The sequence below is a fragment of the Pholcus phalangioides genome, unplaced genomic scaffold, assembly GCF_987345545.1.
Source record: "Pholcus phalangioides strain wild (caught in Gottingen) unplaced genomic scaffold, Ppha-v1.0 ptg000012l_1, whole genome shotgun sequence".
Taxonomy (NCBI): domain Eukaryota; kingdom Metazoa; phylum Arthropoda; class Arachnida; order Araneae; family Pholcidae; genus Pholcus; species Pholcus phalangioides.
The window spans coordinates 9,559,078-9,581,660 of record NW_028301605.1 but is presented as its reverse complement, the minus strand read 5'-3'; the positions used below and the strand labels follow the sequence as shown (position 1 = coordinate 9,581,660).

The 22,583-nt window shown below is 38.0% G+C and overlaps 1 protein-coding gene across 1 annotated transcript; it reads left to right on the top strand.

Annotated features, from left to right (window-relative positions):
* Nucleotides 1-173: 173 nt before the first annotated feature.
* Nucleotides 174-22,566, top strand: LOC149079439 (nuclear factor NF-kappa-B p100 subunit-like). The gene is made up of 9 exons (XM_089239968.1): nt 174-282; nt 11,935-12,187; nt 12,945-13,075; nt 13,240-13,397; nt 15,885-15,982; nt 16,817-16,981; nt 18,299-18,403; nt 19,937-20,031; nt 22,293-22,566. The coding sequence occupies exons 1-9, from the start codon at nt 181-183 to the stop codon at nt 22,434-22,436; spliced, it is 1,251 nt and encodes a 416-aa protein (XP_089096094.1). The 5' UTR covers nt 174-180; the 3' UTR covers nt 22,437-22,566.
* The last annotated feature ends 17 nt before the right edge of the window (nt 22,567-22,583 follow it).

The following is a 22,583-nucleotide window of genomic DNA, read 5'->3' as shown; positions in this document are numbered from 1 at the left end:
CGTATCTCTTATTACTCGTATTAACTTTTGTGTATGTATATTTACAAAAAAAAAGCTATATAAACAGTGAAGAATTTTCACTTTTTTCATTTTGTTGAGACTATTTTGATCTGAGGATCATATTCATGTGCTTCGTACCTGATATCTTGAAGTTAATGTGATACGTACCGCTACTTTCTAATGAAAGTATTCCAGAGCTTCGATCCTTATTTCACCTCAATTTCGTATTACGGAATGAGCCAACAAGAAGCTGGGGTCGAAGTGAAGATGGACGAAGAGGAGGTAAGAATTCAGAGATATTATGTGCAAGAACAGAGAGAGGTTTTCCTCAGCCTAAAATACATGAACGAAAGAGACTTTTGTTGCGCGCTAGCCCAGGTCGATAAGATACTCGACTGAAGTACCAAAACATGTTTAGAGGTGTCGTGAGTTCGTCCTTGTCAGAAAACTTCCCTGACACAGGGGTACAACAGAAACGACGACATGAACCCTGAAAATATTGCTACCGCAGGGAATCCCCCATCGACGGGTTAGCGCACCAACCTGTCGATGAGTACTAAAAAAAAACAAAAACAAAAAACCTGCCGTTCGGATTCGGCAGTAAATTGTAGGGCCCTGTCTAATTAGCCCTCGTGTGCAAAAAAATGACCGTGGTACGACAAAAATGATCAAATGAAAGAGACTTTTCTCGATATTATGCCGAGGTGTACTGGGAAAACAGAGGTTTGCTGTCGCCACTAGGAATCAAGCTCCGGTCCTCTTGTAATCGGCGCAAGCACTCTATTATGAGGCTGGAAAAATCTCTCTCCGTACTGTTGAAGGTTTTGTGACAGATGCGCATAACGTCATTTCCATATTTTACTGAATCCAATAGAGTTTTGCAACGATTAATTATTTTTATTATTAATCGTTGATTAACTATTAAACTATGAAATTAATTAATTTCATTAATTAACTAATCAACTACTAAATAATCTATATAATAATATAGGCATTCAGTTTTTTTCTGTCGATTTTGGAGAAAAATGATTCGTGAACCGCATCCTGAACGCGATATGGTTTTTTTGTTTCTTGTGTGAATCAATATACCCTAAGACCTACAAGGGCTAGCCCTGTCTCACGCCTCGTTCTCAGTTTACAACAACCTAAACCCCCCTAAACCTCTCCGACTAGCAGTTCGATAGTAGCCTACACATAGTTTCCCAAACTTTTTGTTTCCCCCCCCCTTCGCCCACTTCATCAGAATTTTTTTCTCATCTCTCCCCCAATTCAAGTGAACCCATGGGGTTATCCTATGTTAATCCGTAGCTTCTAACGCTTCACCACCCCGGGCAATTCCATCACCCACCAAAGGGCGATATTGCCCTCTTTGGGAAACTCTGGTCTTAACGAACAACACAAAAGAATCGGCACAATTCTTTCGATTTCAGTGCTACAATTTCATGTAGATACAGCCCCCCCCCCCTCCCTTATAACTTCAGGCTATTTATGGTAGGAAAGAAAATAACGAAGGAACAGGAAGAAAGACAGAAAAAGGAAGGCAAGAAGGGCCTATTCTTGACGGAAGGGCCCCTAAAGTCTCCGCGTGCAGAAATGTTACGCGCGGTTAAGGGAGGGCTGCAAAGGTTCTATTTCAGCGCGTCACTCACTATATAGTGCGTGTATAAGAAAAGCAAAGTTCGGTCTCTTGTGGTATATATGGATTGCGCTCTCGTCCGGATGTCAAGAGATTCGATTTTCGGCGAAGACATGAAAACTTTTCTTTCCGAGTTCACATCGGCATAATATCCAGAAAATTCTCTTTCCTTCATTGCATACCAGAGCTTGCCAATCTGTGAGGCACTCAAGTTCCCTCGAGAAGAGCTTTTAATAAACTATGTAAGTAACCCTTTTAAAAGCACCGATATATGGTAGGAATAGGGCATAACGAAGCTCGTGCACATTTTCCTACACATGCCGTTTTCTCCTGGAGAAAGCAGGATCGTAGTGTGCCTTCTCGGGGCCTAGGGGGCAATGTCCCGGTTTCCCCAGCCTAGTGACGACGGCCCTGGAAGAAAGGTTATTAGTCCTTCAATAGGAAGCAACAGTTCCATAACCTTTTTATTCCCCCCCCCCCTCTCCCGCAAGTACAGCTGTGTCTCTAAAGTCCCTCTTTTAGTCATTCACGTGCTTGCACACTGTTTTGGTTACTCATATGCTCGCGTTTTGTTTTGGTCACCTCAAAACCTACCTTATGGGCTAGGAAAAAAATCTCTCTCCGTACTGTCACCGGTTTTGTGACAGAAACGCACAACGTCATTTCCGCACTAGTGTATTTTGAAGGCATTTGCGCACAACCAATCCCCTTCTTAACAATTTCTACTTCTTTTTCTTTCAACCCCTACTTAATTTTATTTCATTCGTTATGTGGATAGGAGTTGTACAGGAACTGTACCTGCATCGCATTGTTAATGTTAAACTATTTTTATAGGGATGGAATTAACATCACTTTAGTTTGGATCATATCCACTATAAAACGAATACTTTCCACTTTACTGAATCCAATAGAGTTTTGCAACGATTACTTATTTTTATTATTAATCGTTGATTAACTAATAAACGATTATTAATGAGTAACACATGCTTGCACATGGTTTTCGTCACTTAAATGCTTGTACACTGCTATAGCAACACTCGCATACTTGCACACGCTCTAGACCAGTGGTTCTCAACCGGGGGCCATATGACCTCAGGGGGGCCCTAGGATATTCCAGGGGGGGGGGCCACGGATGCAAATCTGGCAAAAGGGGGAGCCACGAAGAAGTTTGTGGAATTAAATTTTTTTAGTCACTCTGACTAAAAAAAATTTACTTTCAAACAAAAAATGCATAGAATATATTTTTCGCAATTTTTCCGCTATTCAATTAACATTAACATGAGGAAGGAAATAAAAGAAGTGTTGCATGTAATCTCGGTGGGTTTACGACTTGGGAGTGACAGTAGGCCCTGACAAGGCCTATAGAAGAGGTTTAAAGCAAAATGGAGTAACTGTAAAGACAGAAAATGTTGTGTGTGTTCGAAGACTTTTCATTCAAAGAGGGCTGCCATAAAGACAAAGCAGACAAAGATTTGTTGACCATTCATTGACATTTTTTTGAGTGCTGGTAGTAAATGCAATCCAAGAAGTATATGGGTGAAAAATGAAAGCTTGTGTGTAAAAAAAACCCCATCGTTTTCATGCAATTACAGACGGATAGCCATCTAGTTTAGTACAAAACTATCTTCAACCGGCACTGAGTGGTCTGACCATTGATCATTTTTGTCGCTCCACGGTCATTTTCTGCACACGGGGGCTAATTAGACCGGGACCTACAATTTATTGCCGATTCCGAACGGCAGGCTTGTTTCTTATACTCATCGAGAGGTTGGTGTGTTAACCCCCCCTCAATGGGAGACTCCGTGCGGTAGCAATTTTTTGCTGCTGTCAAGTGGCCATTTTTTGTTGTACCCCTGTGTCAGGAAAGTTTTCTGACAAAGACGAACCTGGTAACGAACTCGCGACACCTCTAAACCTGAGTGGTCTGATGGGGAATATATTTATAAAAATCGAATAAAGAACGATTGCTCTGGGGTATTTTTTTATGAATTTTTGGGGAGGGGTGTGCCAACCCATTGCCCCCTCTGAAAAGAAATAAAGTCGAATTCAGTTATAACGAACTTCATCCAAGAGACCAAATCATACATGAGGAAAAATACCCGCGAAATTAAATTTTTTTTAAAACTACATTGCTGTGTAACGTAAGAAACTGTAATTGCATAAATTTGCTGTTGTTTCAAAATCGCGTGTTCATATGCCATTCATTTCAATTTAACTTGAAAAACGTGATTTTGAAAATATTTAAGACGGTCTTAACGTCATTTGGTTTGCTGATTGGTTTCTATATGCAATCCAGCAGATAATGTATTGGAACTTAGTAGGACTAAGATTGACACCACATCTTTAAATTTTTTTTTAATCTATACTGTAATGCTTCCTATTAACTGCCCTACTATGTAAGCCTGCTGCTGGCCTACTACTGGCCTGCAACATCCCAAATAATTTCAATGCAATTTTCCTATCCTGCAGGAACAATGTTGTGGACATTAGAAGAAAAAAAAAATTCTAAAATGGTGTATGGCCACATTTAAAGCAATTTAAATCCGTTTATTTGAGACAGTGCGTCTGCTGATTTCTCAGAAAAGTGCAATAAATTATCCCGTAAGTCTTCACTTTGAAATGTCCATAACCCGCTCAATGCGTATCTTTGTATCTGTCAACCTAAAATTTGTGGTTTTTAGTGTTGATAATACGCATGCAAAACCAATTCAGCGACGCATTTTTCACAATCTGCAAAAACCTCGTAGATTTGATAGTTGGAAATGATGTCTAAATGCCAAAGATTTGGAGTTCGAGTCAAAATGAAAATGCCATAAAACTAAGAGTGAGGCCCGAATTCCCTTGCGCACAAGTGATATTTCAAGGCATTTACGCACAAAGATTTTTATATTGTTCCTATGTAAACTTATCCGGGGGATTAGAAAAGTTTTCGTTAAAACGATATTTTTTCCGTTATAATGGTATTCGTTAAAACGAGAGTCGACTGTATTTCGTCTGCATTTTCCTGCATGGGTAACAGGGCGTATGGCACTACTTGCGAGCTGTTAGTCTTAAAAACATACCCAACTAGAAAAAGTATCCAAATCACGTGTCCAACTCAGATATGTCATTCATATTGTAAGGGGTTGTATAGTTATAAAATTAAAAAACAACTTTTTATACCATCCCCGTGTGCCAAAGAACCCAATTAAGACGTTGTTTCTCTGTCTTTTCCGATGACAACTAAAATAATTTCACGTTTCTAAGTGCAATGATCACCGAGATATGCGAATTCGAAAAATTGACGAAATTTGGGGGGAAAAAAACAGCATTAAATGCGGGTAGAATGGTTTCCTCTCATTTAATGATGTTTTTTTTTTCAACTTTCTTCGAATATCTCAGTGAATATTGCACTTCGAAACGATGGATTTTTTTTGTTGGAGACCAGGAAACAACTTTCCAATTGGGTTTTGGAGCACAGGGTGTTCGCATAAAAAGTTAATATTTTTATTTTAATAACTATGTACCCCTGGCAACATGAATCAAATATCTGAATGATACACATTATTCGGGAACTTTTTCCAATTGGAAGTATGCCTCTAGGACCAATGGTTCGCCAGTAAAATCCCATATGCCCCGTTACCTATGCGCCTTGTATATTAAATATAGTACAGACTATTATGTGAAAAATATTGTGTTGTGTTTAAGCCAACTCGCACGTTGCTTCGTTCGCCTACGAGAGAGCGGCCATATTACGAACTAAAAAGCCACTTGAAGGCAGCTTGTCATCCAACGAAATATCAGAATTTCACCGTATCGAAATTGAAGTCAACAAACTGCTAAGAGGGGGTTTCGGATATGTTGACTTTTGATGACAAGCGGGGGGGGGGGGGGGGATTTTTGAAGATATGAAATATTCTAAGCTGCTGACGAAATTTTGCTGACAGGGGAGGGAGGAGGATCAGTGCTTTGCAGGGGGGGGGGGTCAAAAATGGCTGAAAATCTGCTTACGTAATACTTGAATGGCCCCTTATTTATATTTCCCGATGGGCTTGAAATCCTGATAATGAATCATTATTATGTTCACATGAACAGTTTTGTCACTGCGTAATGCAATGACAAAATCCGTATATACCGGGTGACTCGAACTCTTACGCCATTCGCCAATAGCAGTTTTTTTTTTTTTTGCCTTGTAGCATTTGCCGCGAATTCACAATGGCACTAACAATTTTAAAAGGGAATTAAAATTAATTTAATACTCTAGAATACTTTAAGACATTCATTTTTAAAAATATTGTTGGTGCTGCTACCTACTTTCAAAATCAAAAGTGCCTTATGTGGTGATGACGAGAAGCACAGGTATAAAAACTAAATTGTTCATTCAGCTACGCTCCTTACAAACAAAGCTTATAAACTGACCTGAAAGATCAAAATTCCAGTTCAGTAATTTTTCAAGACCCAAGGAGACATCCAAAACGAAGGACCTCCACGTCCGACGACAGGTAAGATCGTAAAAAGTGAATTTTCACGCTCCACTTTATAGTAATGTGCTGCCATCTAATGTCGAATTTAAAAGTGACTCACGTGGTGATGAAGTTTAAAATAAAAAACTAGATTCTTTATTCCGCTCAGTTCCTTATAAACAAAGCTCGTGAACTGAACTGGAAATTTAAACTATAAGTTCGGTTATTTTATTTGAGCATAAGGAGGCGTCCAAAACGAAGAGCCTCTTAATGAGCAGACGACAGAGAAGAAGTCAGTTCCCTACAAGCTAAGCTCACAAACAGAACTGGAAGTTCGAACCGCCAGTGCAGTAATTTTTTCAGGACACAAAGAGACGCCCAAAACAAGTAACCTGGAGAGAAGCAGACGACATTACTGGTCGGACTTATTACTAAAGGGAGTATCCAGCCACCGCGACTGCAGCGACATCAAATGCAAGGAATTCACGTCACTCGGCGAAAACGAAATTCCCACCTGGCAATTTTTCCATAGAAATGTCCAGTTCGGTCTTTGGTCCAGTCCTTTTAGGTTTTAAAGAATAAAAAACGGATAAAGAACTCATCTAAAGGTGAAAAAATATTAAATTATTTATTTCATTATAATACTGGAAAATCCTTTCTTTCATAATTTCTTGAATTTTCCTTCAATGAATTCTGGATTTTCCTTCAATGAATTCTGGATTTTCCTTCATTAATTCTGGAATTTTGTTTCCTTCATTAATTCTGGAATTTTGTTTCCTTCATTAATTCTGGAATTTTGTTTCCTTCATTAATTCTGGAATTTTGTTTCCTTCATTAATTCTGGAATTTTGTTTCCTTCATTAATTCTGGAATTTTGTTTCCTTCATTAATTCTGGAATTTTGTTTCTTTTATTAATTATTATTTATTTCATTACTTCTGAAATAATTGCTTTCATCAATTCTGGATTTGTTTCTTTCATTAATGCTGAAATTAGTTCTGTCATTGATTCTGAAATTATATCTCATTAATTCTGGAATTATCTCTTTCATTAATTTTGGAATTATCTCTTTCCTTCATTCTACTTAACTAACTCTGGCCATATCGCTATATTGCAATTTACTGCCATTGGTGAGATGGATGTGAAGGTGCTGTCGATCGGTGGTCGCCTCGAGTTCGTTTGGGAAAATATCGTATCTATACCCTCCCTTGGGGTCGAATCCGGGACCCTGACAACAACCTTGATGACGGTAGCCGAGTATCTTACCACCATGCCACTCGGCACTGATTTCCTTCATTCTGGAATTATCTTTCATTAATCTCATTATTATCGCTTTCATTAATTCTTTCACTAATTTTGGAATTATCACTTTTATCAATGCTGTAATTATCTCTTACATCAATTCTAGAATATTTTCTTCGATTAATGTTGAAATTATCTTTCTTTAATGTTGAAATTATCTTTCTTTAATGTTGAAATTATCTTTCTTTAATGCTGAAATTATCTTTCATTAATGCTGAAATTTTCTTTCTTTAATGCTGAAATTATAACTTTCATTAATTTTGGAATTATCTCGTCCAAGTTGAAATTATTTTTTCATTTATTGTTTTAAACTCCTATTTATGCCATAAGAAAATAACAAGGTGGGGGGGGGGGGGGGGGTCGTGTTTGTTTTCACGAGTCACGTGATGTTCCGACCAGTGCCGTCTTAACGCATGGGCCCACCCGGGCACGGCCCCCGGGGGCCTCAGGAGAAGAGGGGCATCACAAAAATTAGAATTAGTTCAAATTTTGGGGAATTTGCCTGGTAGGGCCTCAGAAAAATCACTTGGCCCGAGGGAACATGATGCTCTTAAGACGGCCCTGGTTCCGACGAAAGATATTGGGGGACACGGTTCTCAGCACTGCCAAAGCGGAGACCGCTGACGTCCTACTCTCTCCAGAGACTTGATTTATATAGAACTCCTCCCTTAATACAAAGACGTATATCAAGGCGTCTTAGATTTATATACTGTTGGTGCTGCCATTTAATCTCGAAATTTCAGGCAACTCATGAAATGATGAAAGAGAAATAGCGAGTTCTTTGCCATTTTTTGGCATGAAATTTTTTTATGAGACGAAAATTTCGGTAACAAAATTTGTACATTTGCAATAATCAATTTTATGTAGAAATAATAATTATGTGGAATATTATTCATGTTCGCAAGGGGGAGCCATAGGAATGAGAAATGGTTGAAAGGGGGCATGGACAAAAAAAGGTTGAGAACCACTGCTCTAGACCAATCCCTGATATGGTCCCTTTCTCTGCAGGTCACTCATTTGGTCATTCACGTGCTTGCTCAAGCTCAAAGTCACTCTTTTCCTCATTCACGTGCTTGCTCAGCTCAAAGTCACTCTTTCCCTCATTCACGTGCTTGCAAACACCCTAGGTCATTCTTTAGTCACTAAACTGACCTGTCCTTTGCAGAGGTGGATTTTTGACTTCCCCCCCCCCCCAGCCCAAAGGTGGGACTGACAGGGCAGCTCTGGGGCCCAGGGACAATTACCATCATTTTTTTTGTTTTTGCAAGCTTTAAATTCACTACAGCAGAGCCCGAGAAAAGTCTGGCTTTGTGTCTCCCCTCCAAAGAAACCAGCCTAGGGGCCCACGCTCGAGTTTATGGGGGCGATGATTGAGGGTTATACAAATTTCGCCACCCTTCTCCTCCCAGTTTACCAATTTTCTTGGCCACTCACTCCTCAAATTTTCCGTCCCTCTGAACTTGCCACCCTGTAAACATGTCGCTGACCCCCACCCCCTCTTGACTTAACCAGGACCTCGACATCCAGATGCGAGGCCCTTTCTAGTAATTTAATGGATTTCTGAATAAATTATAGTCTGCAAATATTTTGGTTAATGAATTCGATTCCAGAGAACTATAGGCTAGAATCCCGTCAGCTTGCCACGCGGAGGGGGGGGGGGGTGGCTACTAGATTTTGAAAGTCTTTTTCACACTTTTTTTCTTGAATGCTTTATTTCTTCATACTTGTTTCTTTTTTTCCCGTCACAGTTCCCTGTGGCCCCGTTTAATCCCCTGCCACGGGCCTTTCATTTAACTCGATTTTATTTTCAACCAGAGAAAGGGCACTCCCCCCACCCCTTCAAAATATTCCAATCCCGAAAAAAGCAATGAAGTCACCGGTCGAGAACCACTTGTTTGGGGGATCCACTGCACAAAGTAGTTTGAATTCAGTAAAACCCCTATCACAAATAATAATTTTTCGCCGTATATAATAGAAGTATGCATTTCAAACCCCTGATTAACGGTCATCCCTCTTTTGCAGACGAATATTTTTGTCCCACCGGTGTCCGCAAAAGAGAGGCTTTACTGTACCTTTTTCTATAATACGTTGCCGTATATGTCATAAATTCGATTTTTATACATAATAGCTGGTTATTATGCATAATCACCGAGCGTTTTGGTAAGTTTGATAAATTTCACTAAATCAACCACTTTTACCGGAGATTATGCATAATACCCAAGCGTCGTTTGTAAATTTAATGAATACAAAAAAAATGCCACTTTTACCGGAGATTATGCATAATACCCAAGCGTTGCGTCGTTGGTAAACATGATGAATCGTACTATAGGATATCCTATACTTGATAATTCATACATGTATTGCATCATTATATCGGGGTACGATCACAAAATTTTTTCGTTGTATCGGGGTCCGACTATTATTCATCACACACACACTAGACTCATTTGTAATTTTTTCATATCAAATAATTTAATCATATTTAATAATTTAATAATCATTAATTTAATCATATTTAATAATTTAATAATCATTAATTTAATCATATTTAATAATCATTAATTTAATCATATTTAATAATCATTAATTTAATCATATTTAATAATCATTAATTTAATCATATTTAATAATCATTAATTTAATCATATTTAATAATCATTAATTTAATCATATTTAATAATCATTAATTTAATCATATTTAATAATTTAATAATCATTAATTTTATCAAATTCCCCAATTACACTAGGGTATTATGCATAATCGCAGATAAACAATTCACCGACAACAATTCAACACTTCGACACGAGTCAGTGAGCGAGTAATGACCCCGGGGGCGAGGCAACGGCCGGTCTCGCGAACGAGACCTCTCCTCCCTCTCTCGGGAGTCGCGCCTGGACCCTAGAGGCCAGACACTGGGTGCCGCTTCGGGACCGACGCCCACGCCACCTACCTACATTGTCCTTACTGCCGACCTCCGAGAGGCTGCGGCGTCCTGCTGGAGAGAGAAGTGCGTCCCCGGCACCGGGAAGGGCGACGCGACGGAGCCTTACCCTAGAGGTCCCCGCCGGCGCGTCGCCCGGGACTGAATCCCTCTCCGATTCGGACTTCAAGGGCCCACCCGTTTGTAAGAGTAATGACCGACTGAGAAAGTCAGTAAATGATACAGTAATTAGTGAGTGACAGAGTGGTTAGTATGTGCAGAAAGACGTCACTCTCCCCATTAATACAACAGATACAATCTGTATCTGCATATACGTCACCATCTGGTGGCCCTGATGTAGTTTGTGAGCTATTAACAGAATGTTGCCGCGGTCCATTGCACGGAGCCCTTCAGCATATACAGAACTCTTCTCCAAGGGGGAAGAATTCTGTCTCTATAGCTTAGTTGGTAGAGCACTGGTCCGGCGAACCAGTGACTGGGGATCGAGTCCCTGTGACACCGATACCTCTTCATTGAACTAGTTTTCCGTATCTGTTGTAAAGCGAGCAAACTAGTGAATGATAGAGTGACAGAGTGAGCAACCCAGTGGTAGACTAAAGCACCCGAGTGGCTTGGTGGTAAGATTCTCGTCTACCACCGTGACGGTTGCCGTCACGGTCCCACTCCTCAAACCCGGGGAAGACATAAGACGTTTTCCCTAACGAGCTTGCAGTGACCACTGATAGATGGCGCCTTCATTTCCAACCCAATTCATTAATGACAGTAAATTGAAATATAGCGATATGGCCAGAGTTGGTGTTTGATGAAGTAGTGTTATACTGAGTGATCTAGTAAGTGAGTGACGAGTGACCTGGTGATATTGAGTGTGTGTGACAGAGGGAACTACCTAGTGTCAGGAAGTAACAGAGAGAGTGACCTAGTTAGTGAGTGAGCGACCTGGTGACATAGTGACAGAATGAGTGTCCTAGTCAGGGAGTAACAAAGTGAGTGATCTAGTTAGTGAATGAACAAATGACAGAGTGAGCGACCAGGTGTAATAAAGTGAGTGGCCTAGAGATCAAGTGAGTGAGCGAATGACAGAGTGAGCTACCAGGTGATTGAGTGAGTAATCTAGTGAGTTGATGATATAATGAGTGACCTAGTGAATGAATTACAAAGTGTGCAACCTACTCAGTAAGTGAGTGACGTAGAGATCAAATGACCGACCGACACCTACTGAAAAATTGATCGAGTGGCATAATGAGCGACATTGTGAGTGACCTGGTGAGCAAGTGAGTGACCTGACTCATTTGCCTACTCACTCACTCGCTAACTCGCTCATTCATTCACTCCTTCATTCAGTCAAACTGTTGTCAGTGAATTTTCGAGATGAATTTTCCATTCTGTGAATTGTTGGTCGGTGAACTTTCCTAGCGGTGAATTGTTGTCGGTGAATTTTTTTGGACACGAAGTAGCTCTTGGTGGAATAGTATTTTAGTTGGTTACTCTGAATTAATGTGAATACTAAAATGTGTACACGTGTTAGTTGGAAAACATTTAGCACGTTTAATTGTTTTTCAGTTGCACATGAATATATAATACGTATCATTTCCATGAATAATTCTTTTTTACAGTTGTACGGCTGGATAGATCAGCAACCTAATCTCAATCAACCGAACCAGGCTGAATTAATTCCAGGGCAAACTTTACATCCTTATACCTATCCCAGAGAAGTTGGCTTACCCTTACCACAAGAATCTGAGTCATTTTACGATTACAAGCAGATTCCTGTAAGCAGGCAGACGGTTGTAAACGCGGGTCCCAATGATGCCTATGCATTATCAACAGGGGAGAGTTCATATAGCGGCAGTAATATGGGTCTATATGGTAAGTCTGAACAGTTTAGCCTATTCCCTGCAATCACTCTGCGATAGGGTTACCAGATTCGAAAACTGAGAAATGAGAACGCCTGCGCACACACACACGCCTTTAGTAACGTCACTTCTCTCGATTTGCACAACAGATGGCACCACTATGCGCTAAAAAAAACCACCGCCACAACAATTTTTCCCCAACTAAAACAGAACCACTTGAGAAAGCAAAAAAGAACAAGTAGCGATCTGTCTCCTTTCGTTTATAGTGGATTGTTCTCTCCATCTGGTCAGTTGTATTGCTTTTCCTGGAGCATGGTGAGAGGTTTTCTTTGCCCAAGAACCTTGTCTTTTGTTACATTTATTAGCATTTCTCAAAGGTTTCAGTACCTTGTAAAGCTCTACCCTCAGAAAGTTTTCCTTTCTTTCGGAAGCGTTGCTTTTCATTCATATCAATGAAGTTGTATCATAGATATGCTCCAGAGTAAAAGAAAAAATCCTCAGAAAAGAAAAAGAATTTCGGAAACCTGAACAAAAGGACAAAGGGTTGAATTTTCTAAAACGTATGAGGGCTCTTCAAGTGACATCGAAAAGGGGGACAAGTCCTTCTAATGGGGAGGGAGACATCTGGTAACCCTACTCTGTGATCATATCTTGATTCCTTTTTAAACCTATCATCAGCTTTGCAAAAAAGTCCGTCATGTATTGTTTCCTCCATTATAAAAATTTTTGAAACTGATTAATTTTTCTTAAAATATTCCATATTTCTTTAGGTCTGCCTTACATTGATATCATTGAGCAGCCGATGGATACTTTAAGATTCCGTTACACATGCGAGAACAAAACATCTCACGGTAAACTCAAAGGTGCTTCAAAATCCAAAAATAGTTTTCCTACTATCAAAGTAAGTTACTTTTATTTGTTTATTTGAATTACCGTGATCTAGTGATGGGTAGAACTTGTAGAGACTGCTCAGAAGACACTAACATCAATTATAGACACCCTGTATTTCTTTTGAGTTTTCCATGTTAAACGAAATAGTTTCCAACCTATTTGCTTTGCCCACAGCTCGAAAACTACAGGTCATCTTCTGGTCAGAAACTGTATGCAAAAGCAAGTTTATGTACAAATGAGAATGTTCCGCGACGTCATCTGCACGCTTTTATTGGGAAAACTTGCAAAGATGGTACCTGTGAGGTCGAATTCGACTGCAACAATATCGCTGTGTAAGTTTCAGAATCCTTTACTTCTTTCTATGTATATAGGAATACAGTATAATATATGATATTTTAAAAAGATATAATACTCAATCTTGACGAACCACAGGGAAAACCATTCAGCCGATCAACATTTTGGAGCTTTCCCGCTGCAGTGGTCTGATCACTACAAAGCACTGCAAACCTAGCCAGAAAACAAATACAGTCGAATCCCGTTATAACGAATTCCGTTGCAGTGAAAATCTCGTTGTAACTAAAACTTTTCTAATCCTTAAATAAGTTTACATGAAAACAATGTAGCGCGGATTTTGATATCACAAAATAAAAATCCGCTATAATGAATTCAAAAATAAGTTTCTTAAAATCAACAAAAGGTAACATAATCTTATTTATACAAACAGACACAAAACATTTAGGGAACTAAGAAAGCTTGTGGGCCCACATAAACAATAATTGATGCATGTTTGTCGGTACAAATAATAACGAAAGAAGAAAAATTTACATAATACTGCATATATAATACTAAAAACTTAGTGGCAACAGGAATGGAGCTGATAGACAAGAAAATTAACATTTAGCGGTGTTTGCAAGATAAAAGCTTAGATTACAGCGAGTTGTTAACTTCGCGTTAACAACGCGAAGATTTTAAATTCTTAATTAAAAAGATGTCCATGAAAATTGTTCGTTTATTAAGTGAGGAAGTAAATTGAATATTTTGGGAGCTAAATGAAGGAAAAAATTTTTGAAACTAATTTTATTTGGCTTTGTTACCTGCAATGCCATAACTAGGAAAGTGCAACAAGTGCATCCGCACAGAGCCCAGTTGGAGGGCACCTCCACCCCCCCCCCCCCGCAGAATGGGCCAGAAAGTGGCCTAAATACAAATTCTTGCACAGGAATGGCTAGTTACGGCACTGGTACCTGTATAGTATGACACCTAAATTGTATTCCAGATTTATGTGATTTCAGATTGAGATAATCACTTCTTTTATAAGAAATATTTTTAAACTTTTATAAACGTACAAATTTTGTAGAGGAAGTATCTTTAATTGATTGAAAAGTGAAAATATATCAGTGATCTGTTTTTACTCAGAATGATACGAATAAAGAACTTCTGTGTGACGAAAAGTGCAGAAAGATTGCTGAAGTATATGTTCCCCCCCCCCCCCACCATGTAATGGCATAATTTAATATAGATTCTACTAACGCAAAATAAAGCAGTTTTGTTAAAAGGATTGGGAACATTTATTCCTGACAAAATAAAATTTCCCGATGTTTAAGGTGTTTTCCTATGTCTATTGTGTAATCCTGCCTAAGGCTTACGCTATAAAAGGATTACGCTATATATATATAGGAAATACGCTATATTACATAGGATTACACTATAAAAGTTTGATAAAAGTTCTTTTCTTAAACTTGAAAAATGCAACCAATAATCGTATCTGTTACATTCGAGTAAATGTAACTTTCACCCAATTTATCAGACAGACAGACATGACCGCTCAGAAAGACCTCTCTTGGGATGGTTTGCGCTCTTTCCCAAAAGGATGGACGGTTTCGGAGAGCCCCAATTTACCAATTATAAAAGATCTTTTATCAAACTTTTGTAGTGTAATCCTGGCCTTGGAACTGTCAGACCAAAAATCAATTCCATGACTAAAGTTCTGTTCATTTATTAATGTTTGAACGAAGTTATCTATAACACGTTTTATTACACGTAAAGCAGCGATTTCCAACAATTTAAAAACCTCACAGAGCGAAAAATGTATATTCGATCATAACGAGAAGTTCGTTATAACGACAATTTTTCTCCTGAGTGTGATCTGTCGTTATAATGAACTTTTACTGTATATGAATACAGGTTTTGTCTTCGGGGACTACTTCAGATGCATACAACGTGAGTATGTAAAACATCTAGGTAAAAAACCACGGTTAAAACAGCTCCCTCTGAAGCTTTTTTTTTGTAACTTATTTACTGTTACATTAAACTGCCGATAGGGCTGTCTTAAGAGGCCCCCGGGCCCCGGCCTCCTGCCTTAAAAATACCTTTATCCAATTTACATACTTGCTGTCGAAATTGCACGAAGATCTCGTTTTTTTAAGCCTCTCTGCACTTGAGGCCCCTGACTGTGAACGGAAGCCCCCAAGACATCCCTGACTCCAGAGTCTCAATCGTGAATGCCAGAATATTTCTAAATTATTATTTGATAGAAAAATCTGAATTGTATGTTAATACTGTGTATCTGCATATACAGTCGAATCCCGTTGTAACGAACTCCAAGCGACCGGAGAAAACAGTTCGTTATAATGAAATTTCATTATAATGGAATTCCAAGTTTTTGCATTGTTCCTACCAAAACTTATCTGGCGGATTAGAAACGAGTTCGTTAAAACGAGATTTTCGCTATAACGGTATTCGTTGAAACGGGATTCAACTGCATAAGGCTACACTGTGTGTTTTTGACATAAAAAAAATTTTCTCTACTTTTCGGACAGGTTCAAAGATTTGATATTACAGTACCATAAAAAAGAAGAATGCGTTAGGATCTGCTACGAACAGTTGTTGGCGCAATATTCTTCAGTTCCTGTTGCAAGTACGTAAAATCAGACTACAGCATAATCAATTATCAGGAAATCTTTCGCTCAATCAGTGCGTTAGTAACATTTGTTTCGGTTTAATTTTTAAATGCGATGCGTTACATTGATCATGTGAGATGTACAATCTTTGAGTAGATTCACGTACTTTCATGCCGATAATTGCAATGTTTGTAATTTCATTCAAAATACGTGAAATTGCCAAAATTTGCACTAAAAATTAACATTTTCCGACACCGCTGTTCATTCATTCTACTTTCAAATATTGTAATATTGAGCAGGGTGGTTATACAAATAAACTGACACCACTGAGACGTATGTAGCGCCCATTCTGATTGAGGTATTTTGATGAAACTTGGTATACAGGATATTAAGATCATGGGGAAAATAAAGATTCAATATAAAAAATAGTTCAATTTTTGACCACCCAGGGCACTACACAGGTCGGAGTAGTGTCAGTATAACTCAACTGACACTGTTCAACTTAGTTATACTCACTGGCACTACTCCGACCTGTGTAGCGCCCTTTGTGGTGGGCGTAGTTCATTGAAACTGAAAAATACGTTATTTGGCCGACGGGAAAAAGATAAGATTCAGATAAAAAAAAGTGCTTTATTTTCACCTGGTTGTCAAAAATTGAACTATTTTTTTTTACATTGAATCTTTATTTTCCCCATGGTCCATATATCCTACATACCAATTTTTATCAAAATACTTTCATCAGAATGGAGGCTACCTACTTCTGAGTAGTTTATTTATAGCCACCCTGTATATTCTATGGTTTCGGGAAAATTAGAGTATTTTTTTAAAACCAGTTCTTTTTCACTTCACAGGTCCTAGAACATCTTCTGAAGATGGAATAATGGCCGAAGCGAAAGAAATAGCTAGTCATATCGACCCACATGTCGTGAGAATATGCTTTGAAGCCTACTATTATCAAAATGGAGTAGCTGTGCCAGTTTGTGAGAAGCAGTTTTCAAACCCAATTTTTCATAAAAGTATGTTTTTTGAATTAGAACTCAGATACATTCATGTTTATGATAAAAGATATTATATATTCACAGCCGCCCTTAGGGGTGTGTGACAGGTGCGGTCGCACCGGGCGCTGTATTTTGGAGGGAGGCCGCATTTACGGTAACAATAATTTCTTTCGTAAATTCTGAATTTTTATCAGTTCTGTAAATCTGCATAATCATCTAGAAAGAAATGATTCTGGAATTTTTTTTGCGTTTTCATCTAGAAAGAAATAATTCTGGAATTATTTGTTTCATGAATTCTGAATTTTCACCACATGTGTAGAATTGGTTTTTTTTTAAATAAATTCTACATTTTCATCAATTCTGCAATTATGAAATTTTCATCAGTTCTGCAATTATGAAATTTTCATCAGTTCTGCAATTATGAAATTTTCATCAGTTCTGCAATTATGAAATTTTCATCAGTTCTGCAATTATGAAATTTTCATCAGTTCTGCAATTATGAAATTTTCATCAGTTCTGCAATTATGAAATTTTCATCAGTTCTGCAATTATGAAATTTTCATCAGTTCTGCAATTCTGAATTTTCATAAATTCTTCAATTATGAAATTTTCATCAGTTCTGCAATTATGAAATTTTCATCAATTCTGCAATTCTGAATTTTCATAAATTCTTCAATTATGAATTTTCATAAATTCTTCAATTATGAAATTTTCATCAGTTCTGCAATTATGAATTTTTATCAATTTTAAAAGTATTTCTTTCATTTACTATGAATTTTTATGGGTGGTGGGGAATTATTTTTTGTATTTGTTTCAAATTTTCATGATTTTTATTTTCTGAATATTTTTGATTCCCCCTCTCTCACAGAAGGAAAAAAATCAGGGTTAAGGAGCCTCACTATTATTTTGGCACCGGGCCCCGCGTCTTTTAAGGGCGACCCTGTGTATATTAAATTTATTTCCTTCAGTTTATAAGCGCAGCTGCATTCATGTAGCAAATTTATTTGAAGTTCTTTCATCTTCGAAAAATTTGCATCATTCCTGTCTACCATTTGCATTTAGTGTAATGTCAACCGAATGCAAACGGTACAGTACTTATGCATGAAATTTCGAACTATATTTCCGTTCTCCTAAAAAAAGAAAAAAAATTAACCATGAAAAGCATTTTTCAATGCAATACTGCAAATAATGCTTTCTTATATCTCATTTGTTAGGATTTTGTAATATTTATTAAAATGTGTCATGGACTTGTGGACCCTTCCCTCTTTGTGCGTTATGTGTAGATTATTTTAGCTCTGTTTATTTCATAAAAGTTTTCTTTTCTTTTATTCGAAGATTCCAATAAGTGTGGTTCTTTAAAAGTTGCTCGAATCAGTTGTCTTGAAGGCCCTGCAGATGGAGGAACAGAAGTCTTTGTTTTATGTGATAAGATTGACAAAAGTAAGTGGGAAATTCCAAAAACATTTTATTCAGGTCATGTGATGTAAGAAATAATAACAACTCAATGCGTAGATAAAAATGCATACCTCACATCTGGCAATTATTTCTCTATTCAAAAACCGTTGAAACAAAATACATATTTTTCTTCATTTAGTGATCGTTGTATAGCCCAAATTACAATATGTTTAGAACTGCATCAGTCCTACAACGGTACAATTAATCAATCATCACACTTCAGTGATAGTTAGAAAAAATTGATGGCAGATGGTAGCACTACACATAACAAGCGTTACACAGAAACAAAGTTCACGTTAGATTCACAGCGCGTGCACGCACATTCCAACATGTATCAATTCGTTAGAAGTTCCGCAGAGGAATATGGACGAGGAGCATGTGTGGTTCAGTAGTGGTAGTATGTTTAGAATGGTAAAAGACTACACCGCACCATACGCGGAGATTGACTTGGAGGTCTGGGGGGGCAAGGTCATTATTGCTGGGGGGGGGGGCACGATGATGATGTCAGCTCATATATACATTAGATCAGTCGACTCCACCTTTGACGCTGGGGGGGGCAGCCCCCCCCCGTATCTCCGCCCATGCACCGCACACAGCTCTGATCCAATCGCCACAGGTACGATTTCTTTATAACAACGAATTTAACTATGTATATGCATATTAGCTACTTCTTAGCTGTACATCACGGGTGCGCAACCTTTTCAGTCCACGATGATAATATGACCATATTTTGCGGGGCATTCCCATAATTTTGGCAGTCCCAACTTTTCTATGAAATGTCCTGATTTTCAACGAATTTTATTTGCATTTATATCTATTTTACTAAAATCAAGAATCGGAAATTATAATTATTATTATTTCTGGGGAATTATATTTTAAGTGAGAGGTTCAGTAAATCTTTATTTCCGGTCACTAACAATTTTTCAGCGATTTCAACTATAGCTGGCAAATTTACTTGCCTTTGACATGTCTTTGGCTATAATTAGCAACTTTATTTTCCTCTTGAAAACTTTTTGGTGATGATTAGTAACTTTACTTTAGTTTGACAATTTTTTCACTATAATTGGTAACAATTTTTCCCTCCAAAACTTCGGATATAATTAGCAGGGCGTGGTAGCCCAGTTCGATAAGATACTCGCCTGAAGTACCAAAGAACGTTTTGAGGTGTCGCGAGTTCGATACACAGTTCGTCCTTGTCAGAAACTTTCCTGACACGGGTACAACAGGAACGACGATATGACCACAGGAAAAGATTGCTGCCGCTGGGACTCCCCCATCAAGTGGTTAGAGCACCAATCTCTCGATAAGTATAAAAAAAAGAAAAGGCCGCCGTTCGGAAACGGCAATAAATTGTAGGTCCCGGTCTAATTAGCCCTCGTGAACCCTAGCGAAGGAAAAAAAAAATTATGAAATCCAATATTTTTTATAAGTTCATATCAATGTATGTTTTTCTTACTTATTATTTCTTAAATATCTTTCATAAGTAAATAATGTATACCGTTTATCTCAAATGTCAAGAAAGCATTGGAGTGAGACTATATGAAGAAAAAGATGGCGCTATCGTTTGGGAAGCTGATGGTGATTTCAATAAGGATATCGATGTTTGGCACAATGTAAGTTTTCTTCTGAATATAATAAATCACTCGTAACAAGTGTAGGTCAAGCATCTTTAAGTGATTCAAATGAACTGCAACATCTGTTGTATTGCTCATATCGAACATTCTTGTCGCACTACTATGCTTAGCACCTTCGAATACAATTCTCGACTGAAATGAAAAAGATGAACACACAACCTCAAAACTAATTCACCGACATTTGAGATCGGCTCATATATATATATATGCACAGTCGAATCCCGTTATAACGAACTCCAGAAGACCGGAGAAATCACTTCGTTATAAAGGAATTCCAGGTATTTGCATTGCTCCTATGTAAATTTATCTGGGTAATTAGAAAAGTGTTCGTTAAAACGAGATTTTCTCTATAACGTAACGGTATTCGTTAAAACGAGATTTTCTCTATAACGTAACGGTATTCGTTAAAACGAAATTTTCGCTATAACGGGATTCGACTGTAATACAATAACAACACAATCCTGATTTCAGCCTTGCTTGGGACTTTACTATTCGTCGAAAACTAACTAGTCTTCTTCTGGATAGCTATATTCAGGGTGGATACTATAGACCAGTGTTTCTCAACCGCCGAGCCGCAGCCCGGTACCGGGCCCTGATATTCATACCGGGCAGCGAATGATTAACCATTTCATTTTTCTTCATTCATTTTCCGTTTGTCGTGTGTTTGACCGGGCCTTCAACTCACAAAAATGAATGAAACCGGGCCGTGGGCTTGAAAAGGTTGGGAACCACTGCTATAAACCTCCCAATAATTGCACATGTGATTCCCTGCGGAAAACTGACGTGGAATTTTTTTTAGGATGTGACGTGTCAGTTTTTTAACGCTCAGTTACGTGTCAAACACCCAACGGAAAAAAAATTCCTCATGCAGCGGGTTGGCGCTAAAATTAACTGAAATATTCAGTCACGTTAGAGGCCAAGTTCAGTTAATTTCTTTCACGATTGGCGCTTTTTTCTTTATGTGTAGAATGCTGCTGGTCTTGTTGTTACGTGTTACGTTCGTCCAACTATATTATATATATAGTATATACGTTATATATATATTGGAAATTTTTTTTCCCAAAATCAACACATTTTCCAAAATGCGGTATTTTTCTTTTCTTCACTGTTAAGTCAATTTTTTTGAGGGAAAGTGCAAGGAAAAAAAAGCTGGTTTTTTTTGCACAGCTTTCGCATTCTCGTTTGCTCTGAGGGTTGTAACATTACTATTTGGCTAATTTGGCAGGAATCGTAAGTTTTCCACTACTTTTTCATCAAATTTTAACCACTTCACGTACAAGCGTTTGGCCAGAAATTTGGATTATCTCTGTCTAACGAAACGACGATAAATATGGTAACCTTATCCTAACCTAATCGCACGTTCGAAAAACGAAGAAGTGGCGGGGGAAGAAAAAAAATAGAAAAAAGTATAATAGATAACAGGTAGATAAGGGAGTTTTTTTTCTAGAGTCCTCTTTTCATCCTCACCCTACGAGTTCTCTTTCGATCTTACACATGTATATAGTAGAATGATACAATGTGCGAAGAGGAAAAATCTTCTGTAGATAATAGGGTTGCTATAAAGCTTCGCGATGGGGAAAACAGAACTTGTTTGAATTTGTTCCACTGGGGTCTGGACATAATGTTACGCCCGTGATCGTAAAAGGAGGTTAATGCATTATAACTCCATAACTATTGGGCACATCAAAAAACTGAAATATAGTTTTTTACGTATTAGTTTTTCACAAGGAATAGCGTGTACAATTATTGAGCGGTCGATAGTATCCACCCTGTATAGCAATACTGTAATACTCCAACTTACGTCACTCTGCATTTGCGTCCTCTTACGTCCTACATTTTTTTTTTCCTCAATCAAATGCATTGTGAGCAAAACTTGCAGGCTTTTCACGTCACTTTCTTAAAGAGTTTCCCCGCGAGAGTCCCATTAAATAAAAAGGCAAATAAAAGTAGGAAAGAATAAAGAAAATTTTCAAATTTACCTCCCTCCTCCTCCTAAGTAAGGGGCGGGGCATTACCATTGGAAAATTTTACCTCGACTCAAGGCACCTAGATATAACCTTGTATTTTTCAAGGAGTTATGTCGCAGCTTATGTCTTTCTCGACTGACGTAAGTCGGGATGTGACTGTATCTACAAACAGTCAAAGTTTTTAATAACTTTTTTTTCTCTTCTAAATTAATTTTAAGCATCATTTTATTTATTTATTTATTGATAATCATGGATATTTATATTTTAAATCAGGTAGCGATTGTTTTCAAGACCCCTCCATATCGGAATCTGAATATAAGAGAATCGGTTCGAGTCAATCTTGAACTCTACAGAACAACAGACTACGCCAGCAGCGACAGCACGCATTTCTGGTACCATCCGATACCTGATATTTAGTTTCGTGTGTGAATGCGTTTTTCACATTTTAAATAGTACAAATTTCTCTACAAAGATTTCTTTCAAAGAGTCTTTCGGATAATTGTGTGACAAAAGTTGTTGCTTTAAAAAACTGAGTATGCGTGTGTGTGTGTGTGTGTGTGTCAC